Here is a 16,015-nt window from a genome sequence, read left to right on the forward strand (position 1 = left end):
CAGCAAGTCCACATACTTCTCTGCTAACAATTTTCTCCTCTGCCAACGGAAGAGTTAACTCCTCCCTCCAGGGTGGCTGTGTATTAAGACCATATTGCAAGGGACATATCTAGCACAATGCTTGATGTACAAGGAGGGCTCATGAACAGACATAGTCATAATTATTATCATTAGTAAATTGTTCTAGGAAGTCTATGGAGGGGTAGGAAGGAGAAGCGGGGTGTGTTAGGCAGTAGGGGATGTAAGCTGCTTAGGGTTATATTAGTTAATTTAAAAGTAACTACTTTGTTATTTTAGATCAAGGGTTTTTAAACTATGTATGCTAAGCTGTCCTACAGGAACTCTTCCATGGAAGCTAATTAAACAATCTAGAATGCGTTGTAATGAATGACTTGCAAGTAAAGACATATATAAGGATGAATGAGAAAGGATTCTGAGTTAATGAGTTTTATAGATATTGGCCCCAATCAGTTCAAAGAAGGAGCTTTTCCCAGAAGGGAATGGCTCATCTCTTGATGGTGCCAGGATTCTTTCATGCCAGTAATATGCAACTAAGGGCATCTGAATGGGAGAAAGTTCATACTTTGACAAGTGAAATTTACTCACTTGTCAGTGAGTAGAGAGGTTTGCTAATTTCCTGACTTGGAGAATCACAGAGAATGCCCACACATGTGTGTGTGTGTATGCACGCGTGTGAGTCAGGGCTGCTCTTCTGGGGCCTGGGGCTTTGGTTATTACTAAAGTCTTCCCATGAAGCCAGGGCGACTGGAGCAATGTCAGTTTAGAACTCATGTGCCTATGCAACGGTAGGACTCAGTTCTTGTTTGCCCTGAAATTGACTATCATTGTTATACTTAGGAAGGGATTGAAATCAGAAGTCTACTGAATGGCTCAAACTCTGTGGTTTTCCTGACAAGGGCCTGAAAGGGTGGGTTGAGGAAATGGTCCTTTTTGGTTGGGGGCGGGGATCCCTATGTCCTAGATCCGAAGTGATTGGCTGAGCTTGTGCACATAATAGCTCTCCCTGCATCCACCACATCTCGCAATGACACATCTCTCCAGACTCTCCCGCGTCACGGCCAGTCTTTCTCAAGTCCCAGAAGATTATGAGAAAAAAAAAATATCTTCAGCTAGGCAGAGCCGGTCATTTGTCTTTTGGCTCATTTTGTGTTTCTGCATAAATCCTGCATCAGCCTGTTCCTGCTCCCACTTGCCAGTGAGCAGTTTTTAATTATCAGGAAAATGGTATTTAGTGCAATGAATCACCAGACAGTGAACAAGGAATCAAGTCAGCTGCAGAGTAAGGCACAGCCAAACATTTGGAGACAGGGCTCAGGAAATGTTCTCAGATTGTGAGTGTTGGGGAAATATTAGCATCAGTAATATACTAGGGGATATATACTAGATATATACTAGGGGATGTATATAGCTCTCTAATGCAGGGCATTTTAGAATGTTCTGTACAATGCTTCACATTATTATTGTTAATATTCTACATTTACAATACTTTATATCATTCCCCATTATTTTTGACATAGGTTACATACCTACCTTTAGCACAAAAGTGGCCCGTATGGATCTAAATTTCTGATTGTTAATGCCTCCTCTAGAGAGGGGGGGAAAATCTTCAATTTTGCCATCTTCTAGCTTACTAATTTCTATTAAAGATCTAATTTGCAGATGTATTAGTTCTTTGACCTCTAAATCTGTTTATATTATGGATGGGGTCATAGCCTGGAATGCTTAAAGCATTAAAGGATCATAGTCCCAAGAAATTTACCAAATCTTAAAATTGAGACAAGACTTAAAGTACATCAGATTTGGGGAGACATAATGTAGCCACTGTCCAGAGCTTTCTTGCCTGGGATGGGAAGAAATTCCTGGCCATTGTCAGTGAACCCACATCAGTAGATCAAGGGTGTTCTCAAAAGTGAAGCTACTGGGACAAATTCTGGGGGTGCTGGCAGATGTGTGGGCTACATCTAAAATGTCAGCTGGCTCCATTTACAAGTGCAAGGTACTTAAGGCACAGCAGAAGTGGACTAGGAAAGGGTCAGTTCTAAACAGTATTGTCACTTGGAGATTCAAAGCTAAGGGAGAAGATGGAATGCTCCAGAACACTCATGCATTCAGAAAGTACAGAATTGGTACCAGGGAAATTATGTGTGGTCCATGGAGAGCACAACTACCTAGGAGGATTAGGGGGTCCAGGAAGAGACCCACACCTTCACGCAATTAGGCAATTCCTAGAAGCCCACTGCAGGGTCCCGGAGAGGTAGGACATTAAGTTATTTCCATTCACTCATCTCCTGTGTCCCACCCAGCATGTCTGGTGGAGCCACAAGAAGGGGGGATCATCTTTCTAGTTCCTATTCTGGAACCTGGGTGGACTTTGTCATCTTCATCTTCGCCGAATTTGATCCAGAAATCTAAGCACAAGAGGAATGTTGTATATAAAACCAGTCCCTAAAAGGGACGCCATCCAATCCTTTCCCTCAGTACTTGATCACCCCGTATTTTTCTCAGCACTAACTAGACACTCAATCAGCACTATGCTAGACTGGAATTGCCAGGAAAAAGAAAGCTTGTGAAGTTCTTCAGGTGATTGAGATACAAGCTAACTGGGGAACAGGGCTGAGAGTCCAGCAGCAGGAACTTACATCTGGCAACAAGCTGATAGTGCTGCAGAAATTAGAAAAGGCAGAGGATGATAGATGCCAGTATTGAAGGTCAGAATCCTAGGATGACTAGGGGCATGGGTGCCCTGCATTGCAGAAGGAGAAGCGTCATGGGGCACAGCTCAGAGAGAGGCCTACCACTGCAGCAGAGAGTGTGACCAGCTTGATGTGGAGGTGCATGGGGGAGAACTGACTATCACACAGAGGCATTAGGACTGAAGCCATGGAACAGAGCTGACCACTGTCCATCACCCACGTGATGGACAAGTGTACTGATGGACAAGTGTACGTGATGGTGTACTGAGGACAAGTGTAGGGTAAATGAAGTTGAGCAGGCTTTTAACACCATTGACCTCTGTGGCTATCACCTGCGGTCTTGACCTTGTTAATGGAGAAGGTGCATGGTTGTGGGGCACGTGTGCTTGATTATGGACACCTGAATATGGGTGTGCATGCACATGTGCAAGTGTGCACACCTGAGCCTAAGAGGGTGGTGTCACTCAGAGGACAGCTACGGGAAGTGAGCTACAAGAGGATGAGTTACCACAGAAGAAGTATAGTGTAAGGAAAAATGTCAGGCTTTTCTGCCCTCCCGCCATCAGGATAGATGATGGATCCTTGCAGTCCTGAATGCATGCCTGATGGTGGGCACCTGGAATAGGGTGTGGGCATAGGTAGATGGGATTCACCTGGGCTAAGACTGTGCTTTTAAGGGTGGCGTCACGGGGATGCCAGTAGAAGCCGATGAAGAAGCTGAGAAGCAGCAGAACTAACAGAAGAGCAGAGAAGCAGAGAGAACGCCAGAGAGCCCAGACAGAGTGAGGATTTGCTGGGAGCTGGGAGGTCTGCCAGCCTCCCGGCCCCCCAGCACCCCTGCCTGCCATATGCCTGGTAAACCCCAATAAAAACCTGCAAAACCACTGAGGACCCTGACTCCTCCTTTACCCGGTCTGCTGGATCATAGAAAACCTGCACTGTGTCCTGTTCCTGCCCCTACAAGAGGTAAGACCATGAGAGGATGAATAAGAGATCCCAAAGAAAAAGCACAAAGATTTGCTGGGGATATTTTTCCATTTCTTTGTGTCTGCTTCTATTTCTTTTCACAATGTTTTATAATTTTCTTTGTATAGGTCTTTCATCTCTTTTGTTAGCTAAGACATGGAAACAACCTAAATGCCCCAAAACAGATGACTGGATTAAAGAAAAATGTGGTTCTATACACAATGGAATACTACTCAGCAGTCAAAAAAGATAAATCATGCCATTTGCAGCTATGTGGTTGGAACTTGCAGGGATTATGCTCAATGAAATAAGTCAGATGGTAGAAGAAAAATATCAGATGGTTTCACTTAGAGGAGGAATATAGGGGAACCAAACAAGGGATCAGGAAAAAAAAAAAGCTTGCAGGCAAAAGAAAAATTGGAGACATTCAGCAGGCGAGGCGAGGGAGAGGGAATAGAACAGGGGAGGGACGAGCATGAGAGTCTATGGTGATGGTTCACTGGTGACTTGGTGGTGGAAATTCTATGGGGATTACACCTGAGAGGAACAATGATGTAAAAAATATATATATATACATAGATTTTAAAAAATTTGCTGGGGGTTGGGAGACTCAGTTGCTTCTTCCCAGCCCCCCTGCCTGCCCAGCCTGCTCCTGGTTGCCCCACAATAAGAGGCATTGGGGATTTCGTTTTCCTGATGGGTTGTAGCATTCACAAGCATAGTTACAGGGAAGGGGCTGGAGACTGAGAAAACAGCTTTGAGGTTATCACAGTAATTAGGTGTAAGATAACAAAGTTTTCAACCAGAAAACCATAATGAGAAGAGGCAAGAGAAATTTCATGGAATATTGACAATAGCATTTGGTGAGTAATTAAAGGAGGGAATTAAGGAGGGACAAAAAGAATTCAAATCAATGCCAAGACTTCCAGAATCATGGTACTATTAACCAGGTAAAGGGCTTTGGGAAAGGAAGTCTACTCTCAGGGAAATTTGCACATGAGTTTCCAGACACTGAATGCACAGATGAAATATGCAAGTGTGTGAATGTCAGTGGGAAAACTGACATTGGAAACAGCTGGAAAATTGGTTCTGGTGTTGTGGATCTGGGAGGCACAAGGGTGGTTGTGGAGGCAGTTAATGTGAAGGGCTGAAGACATGCTAGTTTCTTGGAGGAAACCCACCAGGAAAGGTTGATTGCCACTAGAAACAGTTTGTTCCACCTGCTTCTAGGGGTCGAGGCCAGGACATTGGGTGGTTGTTTTTTCCAAGAAGAGTGGAGGCCATGCGTGCCCACCAGGCCTTCAGGGAGAATTTGAGAAGGTAGCCCCAGGGTGGGTGATAAGGCTGAAGGGAAAAGCAGTGGATCTGAGGAGGAACTTCCTTCTACTTTCTGATTGGGGACTTCATCATGTCTTCAAGATTTGGTCTTAACACCATGGTCATTGCCTAGTATGCATCTCCAGAAGGAAAGATTCTTTGCTATTGAGAAAAGCTTTCCAGGAAAAAGATCTTGCCATTTCTTGGATCTCAGTGACCAGGACAGGCAAGTCCTTCCAGGCAAGGCCCACTGAAGCTCTGCTGGAAACCCAGGGCAACCATCAATGAATTTGGGATTAAAAGAGTTAACATGGTTTCTAAAAGCTCTGGCTTTAAGCCAGCAACAGATATATTGGTGAAACTAGCTCATTAAATTTATTTGACATTTAATAAGCACCCACTGAAAACTCTGCCACCTTCTACACCTGGGGGCCTTTCCTCCTCTATGGCCCTCATTTACTCAGGCCCTCATTTACTCAGGCTCAGTGGCTAATGCTCCTGTTACCTGCAGAAGAGGCAGCCACATTTTCCATGGTCAATCTCCTTCCTCCAGGTACACTTGATTTTCACCCTGATGCCCAAGGTGATTTCCAGGGGACGGGAAGCTCTGTCCTCTACAGTTCTGAAACACCTACCAACCATAGTCAAGAAAGCTGGGCATGGGCTCTTGGAGCTAGCTACCTAGTCTCTGCTTGAATGCTCCCAAGGGCAGAGAGCTCACCTGCCCACAAAGCAGCCTGCCTCTGCACAGGACAGCTCCAGTTTGGAGGAGGAGGTGGTGAGTGATATCCTTATACTGAATCAAAGTATATTCATTCCGTGTTTTTTGATCATGACCCACAATAGCACCTTCTCTGCTTCTGTGCATAATGCCATTATGCTTGATGATGACCACATGTCCTTGCCTGCATTTCTTTAGCAACAGATTGGTGTTTCCAAGTCTTTTCTATAAGAGACCAGGACTTGACACTTGCCCAGGCAGGCTGATCCTCTCTGGACAGGTGCTTTGCTGACAATGTCCTTTTTGAAAGGCGATCCCCAGAACCACAATCACTCTGGATGTGTTCTTACCAGCACAGAGGAGAGCATGTCCGTGTATCACCTTCTCTCATCTGAGCTTCAATTGGGATCACAGAGACAAACAGATCTGAGCTGAAAACCTGCAAATCACTAATTCCAAGACTTGGGAGTTACTTGCCTCCTCTGAGGCTTTCTTTATTCACATACAAAATCTACCTGATAGGATAGATATGAGAATTTCATTCATTAATGTAGGTAAAGTGCTTAACATAGTAAGTGCTCAAAATTGGAGGCTGCTAGTAATATTATGCTGTATTGGTAACAGTGCTTGGCTTTTATCAGCATCTATCACTCGTTAAACATGTGTTCAACTAAATAGGCTTTATTTTTCTTTCATACAAATGCAGAGCAAGCCAGGTCTCTTCCTTTTTTTATATACTGCATTATTTTTGTTTTAACCTAAACACTAGATTCTAGATTTATCCCTATAACATTTCATCTTGCAGATTTCAAATTAGCATTCAAAGCTGTTGTGCAGTTTTGAATTTTGATTCTGTCTTCTATGGTGTTAGTTATGCTCTCCAACTGTTACCTACAAACTTGATAAGCATCCCGAGGTTTGCATCCGATTTATGAATTTAAAAAACAATCAAACAAATAAGAAATTGAATTAGACAAGGACTGAATAAAGCTAGCAACTTCCTTCCTGGCTGACAGAGTCCCTAACCTGCTTTCTTTGGTGTGAAGACAAGCTGCATAGCCACTTTAGCACGCTTTCTCTTAGGAGATCAGTCAAATATTTTTGCCAAAATAAAAGTTCACTACATCAGCAGTTCCTCTCAAATTTATTAAACATGTGACCCTCGTAAATGAGATGAATGAAGCCCCAATAATAATTTTTTCTTAATAACGCTGTGTTGGTTCCCATTGATCTGATTTTGGTTTTAATGCCCAGAATGTATTTGCTTCACACTTTCTTCAAGGATTTGAAGGGACCAAGCAGGGACAAAGCTCATCCTCCTGGTCTGTAATCTCAGTGCTCTGCCCTCTTGCCTTCTGTGGAATTTAGAGTTTGCCAGTCTATGGTCTTTGGGCACATACCCCATTTGTTTTTGTTTTTCTCAAAGTTTAATAGTAGTAGCTCTGTGATTCTCCCTGCAGTTGCCGACAACATGGAGATGATTCTCTTATGGTTGCTTTTTGAAAGTCCCAACCCCTTCTAAGTCTTTATCTTCCTCTCTCCCCACCCCTATCCACTTCACCCTTCCTCCAAATCAGTGAGGTGTCAACCAGTGTTAAATGAGTAGTTACCTAGCCACAGAAATATCTACCTAAAGGTAGAATTAACCAGAACTTGTCTAGATTTCCAAGCCTACCCTGGCCTACCTGAGTCATTCTATCCAGGCAATTTTCAGTCAACCCAAGTTGCCTGAGAATTGGTTCTCAGGAATCATGAGTGACGCCATTTGTCTGCCGGATGCTGGAGACCCATCCTCCTACCCAGTCAGCCTTGACATGAAGCAGGGGCTCCAAAGTGCTTCCTCCCCGCATCCAGCACCACAGCCAGCACAGCTGCCCTCTCCAGCTCGCCTTCCTCTATTCTCCTTCACCAAATCCAAATCACCCTTTATGTGCCTGCTGGCTGTGCTCCAGGGTCGGAGGTGGGGCAAAAACCAGTCCCCAGAGAGCACGCTGCATTCTCAAATTGTCCAAATCTACCAGGTCATGAGGGGCTAGAAGAGACACTGCATTTGCAAATATTTCTGTGACATTTCCTTCAGCCTGTGGTGCCCTGTGTTCTGCCTGCAGGTTAGAGGAGTTACGCATTGATGAAAGGCTAAAAAAGCTGCTGTAGGTTTCCGTTTGCTCCCAGGGCAGTAGGCCCTCGGAGCTCGGGTTACTGCCCACACCCCACAGTGAGGTGCTTGCATGTGCATGGTACAGGTAGAGTCCTATGCATTCACTTAGCAGGGGCATCGTCAGTCTTTCTGCCTCTTTCAGTGAGATCCAGAGGCAGGACCAACAAACCACCAACCAAGATACCCAGGATTAATCCTCGAGCCATCCTCACCTGCCCCTGACCACCAGGCACCTTGAGCCTCTGCAATCTGGGATGAGCGTGGGCTCTACTGCCTGACGTTGAGGACATGTAGTCCACCTTTGCCACCTGTGAGCCTTAGGACCTGAATAAGTGTCCTAACCTTCCTAGATTAATGCCTACCTCCTAGAGTGGTTGTCAGGGTTAGATGAGTTGCAATGAGCTACCAGAATACAGTTCCCAGCACATGGCTCCAGGGAAGCTTTCTGTAACTAATCATCCCTCCTGAGCCTGTGTTGGGCCAGGCCCATCCTCCATCAGGACCGACGTTCCTTCTTCTGTTATATGTGTGCTGAGCCTTTCCCCCGCTCTATACTCCCTCGACTGTGATTTTGCAACAGTAATAGCTGTAACCAGAGTGACGAATGTTTACGGGAGAAAACGCACTGATGCAATTCAATGCATGAGTCTATGAGTTTAGAGAACCTGGGTGAAAGAAGAGTCAGGTATCAGGGACTGGATACAGAGTACTTATGAATAGTGGGAAAAGACATTTATAAAAGTCAAACTGAATTAAAAAGAAGACAGACATCTGAGGCAGCCAAGGAAGTGAACTCTGGCCCACTGAGAAATCTGTGTCCACCCCGAGTCTCAGGAATGGCGACTGGGAAGCTTGTCAACCTGTGTCTTCAACTGTCCTCATTGGTTGCAGCAAGGCCACTGTTACTGCAAAAGGATTATTCTGGAAACCAAGGAAGCTTCCTTCTGTCTCCTTAGAGGTGACAGAGTCCCCTGGAAGGAGGCTGTGACTGCTCGGGAAGAGGCCCTCTGTGCTGCCGGCATGGGCTAGCCCAGGGGAGCGGCCAGACCTCAGGCTGAAGTGGTCAGAAGAGCACTAAACTTCATTTGAACTTGATGCTTGGGGACTGTCTGCCACATTCAAGGGGTGATGGCTACTCTTAGCTTGCATACCTTCGAAAAAGGGGGCTCTTTGCTAAAGTACCCCATTTCCTAGTCTTTAAAATGGCATTTCTCCTTTTGAACCCAATTTTGCATCCTCTGCTTCAGGCTGACATGGTGGTCTCCAAATGTTTTATCCAATATGTTCACAGGATGCCAAATCTGCATTGGGCTTTACAGTGGCCCTCAATACGGTGAGGAGTCAGCCTACAACAGGGAGAGGGGCCATGATGGAGGCCCGAGGCAGGAGCAGAGAGGCAGGGAAGGAACACATCACTTGAGAATCATAGATACAATCAAAATCTTTGTTTTCCAACTGGAAAAGCTAAGGTTCCTCCTGAACGAGTTAATGTACAGGTTAAAGAAGTAAAGCATCTGTAGATTTTGTAGTGGGGTACAGAGTCAGGAGTTAGAAAAAGAGAGAGAATACAAAACGTGTTTCCCCTCTGAAACCAGTGACATTTAATTAAAATAGAGGCAGAGGGTGGCCTTAAGGGGGAATGAAAGGGGGGATCCATGAGTGCTGCAGGAGCTATGCCTGTGATCTCAGAAATGGGCCTGGCTCCCAAACCCCAAGCCCTGATTTATGCTGCTGACTGTGGAGCACAGAGAGAGTGTTTCAGAACCTGTGAGCCAGTCCAGAGTCCACACTCACCCAGGCAATGACAGTCTGGGGCAGCAGCCCCTCTGGCAGGGGATTCATCTTCTACAAAACCTGGGCAGGTGGTTTTGGTCTTGGATTAAAAACCCCAGGATAAAGCCACATCCACAGAATGGCCTCTGCATGGCCCAATCTTATACAGGCCATGCAGATCCTTCACAGAAAAAGTGCTAACAAGTGACCTAGCATTGCTCTCGTGCCTCGGAAGTGCCAAGGGAGGAGTTTGGTCCATGAGAACTTTTGCCTTTGAGTTCCTCTGTATTCCCAGGAGGCACCCCTGGCCCACTGAAGGCAGGCTCAGTGTGTATGAGCCTGTTTTCCATGCTCCCTGCGGATGATGAGGAAGAACAGGGTTTACATCGCCACAGGGGGATTTAGGTGAGATAAGGCTTACAAAGGCAGCCTGTGGCAGAGCACCGAGTGCTGGGACAGATTTCAGAGGGCATCTGTGGAATTCAAGCGGAGTTATTTAGAAACAGAACATGTGTGCTCCTAGATCTAAGCTGACTGCTTTCTGGAGGCAGGAAGGGGGCTGAGCTGACCTAATGGGACCTTTCTCAGACACTGCAATGCTGTAATTACACAGATAAAAGATAAATTTTTCATAAGACTATGCTGCACGTTAATGGGAAAGAAATTTAGTCATAAAACTATTATATATGTATGTTTTTTTTAAAAAGAAGTAGGATAATGAGTGAGAAAAACTTTTAAAGGTACTTCTTAAAAGAAAACACTTGGGAGATATCCCAACACTTTGGCCTCTTGGGCTCTGCTATCTTTTTAATTCCCTACATTCATGTTCTCTGGCTTATCAGTGAATTTGGTTAACACATTCCCCAGCCGCTCAATTGGATAAGATAAGGCAGAAGATGTTAATAGAGAACTCTCCATCTTTTCCCACTGAGTCTGATTTCAGGATTCATTGACTTGCTAAACCCAATCTTCCCCCTGCATTCCCTGTCCTTTAAAGGCTTATCACTGCAGAAGATAATCTATCCGCCAGGCGTGCCATGAGTGCCCACAATGGGCAGCTGGCAGATGGGCAGGCAGCCTCGGTCCCTGGGGACCTGCACAGAGAGGTGGGCACTGGGGCATCCGGGCCTGGAAGGGGGTCTATTTGGGCCCATCCAGTCTGTCTCTAAGCACTTACCTGCTCTATTGTGCCGCTGGCCAGGGGTCAGCAACAGTCTACTTTCTACTTACCTCGGCCGGTGCTGTAGTGCTGGAGCTTATCACTGTACACAGCCTCTTTGCTGTAAGCCCTTTTTCTGTGAACACAAGGAAGAGGAGCTCTCTCAGATGAGGAGCACATCTACCCCATGGCTCTAGGGACCTCTGCCCAGGCATCTTGGGACTGGGGTGTCTCACTTTAAGGTGTAGCTCCTGTAAAGTCAGCCTCTGGCTCGACCAGAGGATAGGCCTGCTTTCAAGTCAAGGTCTTTCAGAGGTCAGGCACTGGTTGGGGCAGAGGCCCTATCATGCCCATTAGCACACTGGGTGCACAGCAGAAATGCTCAGGAGGGGTTAAGGACAGGGCTTCACACGGCAGAGTCTGGGCTGACTCCCCAAGGCAACAGGGTTAAAAATTCACAAGACCTTAAGGGCCACCCCCTTTTTTGGAACTGTGGCTCTTTTCCTCCTTGTCTCCTCTCTTGCCTGCCTGCCGGGGGGTCTTGGCTCTCTAATGGGCCATACAAGGAGGTGATGCTCCTTCGGTGGGTCAACAGCCTTTGGGTAACTGTCACTGGGGAAAGCTGTTGTATCTTTGGGGGAGGGGCTAAAAGTCTGGCTAAAATGAGGTTTGAGGGTGGATGCTATTTACTGACAGCCTTGCCCAGATCTTAGAGTGGATTTTATTCTAGGCACAGAAAAAAATAAATAACCTAGAGAATTTAAGGCTGCCTGATTGAGATGGACTGGTGATTGTGTTTGACAGCGTGTCTGATTGGTCAGCCCAGTTCAGTCTGCATGGTTTGGGAGGGGCCTGCAGGTGGAGAGGGGCTTCTTGGGTTTGAAGAGGCAGGCAGGTGTGGGAGTGGAGCCCTTACCTGCTGCAGACAATAGAGATGGCCACCAAGGACACCACGAACACGACCCCGGCCGCCGCAGAGCCAGCAATCAGAGGCAGCTGCTCCCTCAGCTCGGACTTGTAATCATCTAGGTGAGAAAGGGGTATTAGAATCCTTCCTCTGTGCCCTTTGCTTACAGCTGGTACTCAGTGCATGACACCAGTGGCCCTATACATATACACTGATCAACAACAATAAAAACAAAACAGCAGATAGAATCCCAGGACTAAGAGCCAGAGACATTCATTCCCTGGAGCAGAGGTGACTCCAATCTACCTCCCCCATTTGGAAGGTCTCTCAAAGGATTGTCAGGCAAGCTGAGGGTAAGTCCACTGAGAGGTGGAGGATGAAGTCCATTGCTGAAGGATCTTCTAAAACACAAAATTGTTGAAATATAGCAGAGCCCACAGATTGACCAGGCAGCAGTGTACAGAGGATCTGCAGCAACCAGCCAGCTCTGCACCGGGTGTTGTGAAGGATAAAGAAATGCCTGAGAAATGCCTCAGACTAGTGCTCTGAGTCTCTTACTCAATAAAACAAGATCAAGATTTCTGCAGAGAGTTAGGACCATGATGTATTACACAGGGGAACTGGAAGCCCATGGGTCACAGAGGTGAACAGAGCTTGTCCAAAGCCTGGCTTTACCATGGGCAAGTTTCGTGGCCTTGGTCACAGGATTCAGTCTCTCTGACTCCTTGTCTGTTGAAAACAAATTCCTTTTGAAATCAAATCATGATGACATTCTCCATGTCTGATCTATCATGGATGCTCTGAATTCTAACTCTCTTTTCCTTAATCCTTATAAAGTGTTTGGCTTAGCTGGCTATTACTATTTTATGGTTATTACTTTACTTGGAGGTAAGAGGCTATTATCTAATGTTCAGGATGGAAAATACATAGGTAAATTTATATATGTGTATATGTGTGTGTGTGTATACATACATACATATATATATATATATATATATATATATAATTAGGATTGCCAGATGTAGCAAATAAAAATATGGGAGAGTCAATTAAATCTGAATTTGAGTGCAAACTGGTCTAACCACTACGGAAAGCTGTGTGGAGATTCCTCAGTCTACTAAAGATAGATCCTTCCACATGATCCAGCAATTCCACTCCTAGGTATTTACCCAGAGGACACAGAAACATTAAATCAAAAGGGCACCTACTCCCCTATGTTTAGAGCAGCACTATTTACAATAGACAAGCTATGGAAACAACCCAAATGCCCAACAATAGATGACTGGATCAAGAAAAGGTGGTATATATACACAATGGAATATTACTCAGCAATCAAAAAAGATTAACTCATGCAGTTTGCAGCAACATGGGTAGAGCTGGAAGGGATCATGCTCAGCGAAATAAGCCAGAAAGAAAAAGAAAAATACCGTATGGTCTCACTCATAGCAGGAATCTAGAAAACCCAAATAAGGGACCAGGAAAAAGACTAATTATAATAAAGAAAAAATCAAAATCAATAAGCAACTATGAACCAGAGACACACTACGGGGGTGGGGGGAAGGAGAGGAGGGATTAGGGTCAAAATAAGGGGGGTGCAATTGTGTGGTGAATATAACCAAGATGAGAATGCATACATTGTGCAAAAATGAAAAATGATGTAAGAATTATATAAAATAAAATATACTAAACATTAAAAGAAACTCACTTTGCCAAACTGATCATGACAATGGAAAAAATTAAAAATAAATATGAATTTCAAATAAACAATGAATAATGTTTTAGTTATGACATGCTGCAAATATTTTGTGGGAGATACTGAGGCTAAAACATTATTCGTTATCTAAACTCAGCTTTAACCAACCATCTGGTATTGTATCTGGCAACCCTTATGACTACTTGTCGAAGTGAGGGTCCCAAGCCCTGCACCAGAACTATCTGGTTTGACTGTAAAACATGACTATATCTGTGACTCTCCTCAGACCTACAGAATCAGGATCTCTGGGTGAAGAGCAGGGTATTCCCATGATTGCCCAAAACCTAGGCTAATCTTATGTACCCCGATGTTTGGGAATCATCTTCCAACTCTGTGGGTGCAGCGAGACTTCTAAGAAAATCATGTTATTCTTGAAGCCTCCCACTCTTTAGAAATCAATATTAAAGACTAAAGAGGTAGGATTTCAGTTGCCCTCAGCTGACAGCTTTGTGTAACATGTGTTCAAAAATAATTAATTTGAAAAAAGAAAAAAACACAAGGAACCACAGTGAGGAGTCCATAACAACATCTTTATAAGTTAAAAATTTCATGAAGCAATGTGACCTTCAGTTTTTAAAATTGATTTCCAGAGTGGAAAGATTTAAGAACAACGTCTATTCTTTAAAGTCTCTTTCTCCACTCACACTTGAAAGGTGCCATCCAAACATTGGGGAACACAAAAATCACAGAGAGTGTTTGGTAGGCACACTGCTTTATAAATGGTTTAAAAAAAAATAGACAAAGGGTCAGAAAAAAGATAAAACTTGCTAGTAACCACAGTCTGAGGCCTATAGCAGGCGAGGGGGGAGGAGAAGCTTTCTAACAGGAGAGGACCGAGCATAAGGGACCGTGGAGATGGATCACGGGTTCTATGGTGGTGAGAGAACTATGGGGACTACACTTGAGGGGAGAAATCAAATTTTGTCCAAACATTAACAATGATGCAGAAAATGGATTAATTAATTTTTAAAATAATAAAAATTTTAACATTAGGCAGCTTGTCAAAGGCTAGCACATTGTAGCTAAGGTCATCTGAGACAACAGAGGCACTGCCTATATGAAACTCACCTATCCTGAGCAGGGTCCTTGATCCTGGGTGGGGTCCCCTAGGACCTGTCTCCAGTGACCCCATCACTGATCAGCCTTCAGACTCGCCCTTGTGCTACCACAGTCCTGAAGCCTCCATAAACATCATTACTACCAATGTGTGAGCCTCCGTCATTAAGATAAATACTCCTGAATTTGGCCTCTTACCAGAACTCTCTTACATCTAGCCCCTCTTGGGTTTACAAAACTTAACTGCCAAATGTAAAAGGAATAGCCTTCTTGGGAGGAATTTGTTACTTCTTGATTTGTCTAGCAGAATTATCAAGAGACCAGTACTCAGAGCATTTTGAGTTTTGGGCTTTTAATCCTGTGTGCCTCCTGATGCCAAAGTGCCCATAAATCTAGGTGGTAAGTGAGGTGCAAAGAGGGCTACGGAGCCCCGGAGCCCCGTAAGGGAAAGAAGATAGTCTGCATTCTTTCCAGATCACCAGCATCATTAACCTGAATAAACTGGTTCACCTTTTCACCTTGTCTCACCATCCTCAAAATACAAGTGAAAATTCACCTGAAATCAACTCAAAACAGGCTACAAACCCCAATCCCACAAGGGCTAGATGGCTCACATGAAAGCCTCCAGGTACAGACGCAGTGGTAGGCACCTCATGGGGGTAGCAATACCTCACATGCAGGACAGATCCTCACACTGGAATGCCCCCTAACTTCGACTTTGCTTGCAATGTTTCACAAGAAAATAAATATTATGATTTTATCTGAAATCCTCTGATTTTTAAATGGTTCTAATGAATTTTAAAATTGTTGAAAAAAATATGAGTGAGTATAAAGTCTCAAGCCCTATCAAGTGCCTAGTCAGAGGGTGCTGGCCTAAAATAAAATTTTATGTGAAGGCAGACTGCTTTCTCCATCATATGCATGATAAAGGGAAAATCAAAGACTGTCCATTTGGGAGGCTGGGAAAAGTTTGACATTTCAAGAACTATCAGGAAACAGCTCATAAATGAATATATACATATAAATAGATAGGTGGATAGTAGATATAGAAGAATGAACTCATACACTGTGGCAAAAAGGCTAATGACTAGAAAAACACAGCCATGCCTAATGGGGAAATTGGATTTTCATAACTACTAAAGGGGGTGATCTCAGAGGAGAGGGGAAGATTGTTATAACAGGAAATTAATAAAGCCCAAAAGTGGAAGACCTTGGCTTGGCTTAGTGACAGACCTTTTGTTCTTGGGGACAACTTAGAAAACAATGGCCTCTGGAGGCATCTGAGCAGGACTTTCTTAGAGATCGCATATGAAGCTGCTTCAAAAATTTTGAGAGGCTGGGGGCAAGGACTGCCTCACTCCAAATTTTATATCTCCATGTCCTTCTTGGAGACCTTGGCTCATGCCATTAGCTCTGAGCTCTGTTCCCAGCCACCAAGAACAGAGAAGTAAATGGGAGTGAGGTTCAAACAACAGGACCCTCTGCCCTGGT

General features: G+C 44.6%; 1 protein-coding gene across 5 annotated transcripts in view; it reads right to left on the reverse strand.

Moving 5' to 3' along the window:
- The window catches only part of EPHB1 (EPH receptor B1), a 424,222-nt gene that overhangs the window by 74,408 nt on the left and 333,799 nt on the right, over positions 1-16,015 (reverse strand). For all 5 annotated transcript variants that reach the window (XM_037525939.2, XM_054700814.1, XM_054700812.1 and 2 more), the window contains exons 8-9: positions 11,725-11,833; positions 10,880-10,944 (exon numbers count right to left, since the gene is read on the reverse strand). In XM_037525939.2, the coding sequence (XP_037381836.2) occupies positions 10,880-10,944; positions 11,725-11,833 (174 nt within the window). The remainder of the gene's footprint in view (positions 1-10,879; positions 10,945-11,724; positions 11,834-16,015) is intronic.

The sequence above is a fragment of the Talpa occidentalis genome, unplaced genomic scaffold (genome assembly GCF_014898055.3).
Source record: "Talpa occidentalis isolate TD23 unplaced genomic scaffold, MPIMG_talOcc4v2.1 talOcc4.4, whole genome shotgun sequence".
NCBI lineage: Eukaryota > Metazoa > Chordata > Mammalia > Eulipotyphla > Talpidae > Talpa > Talpa occidentalis.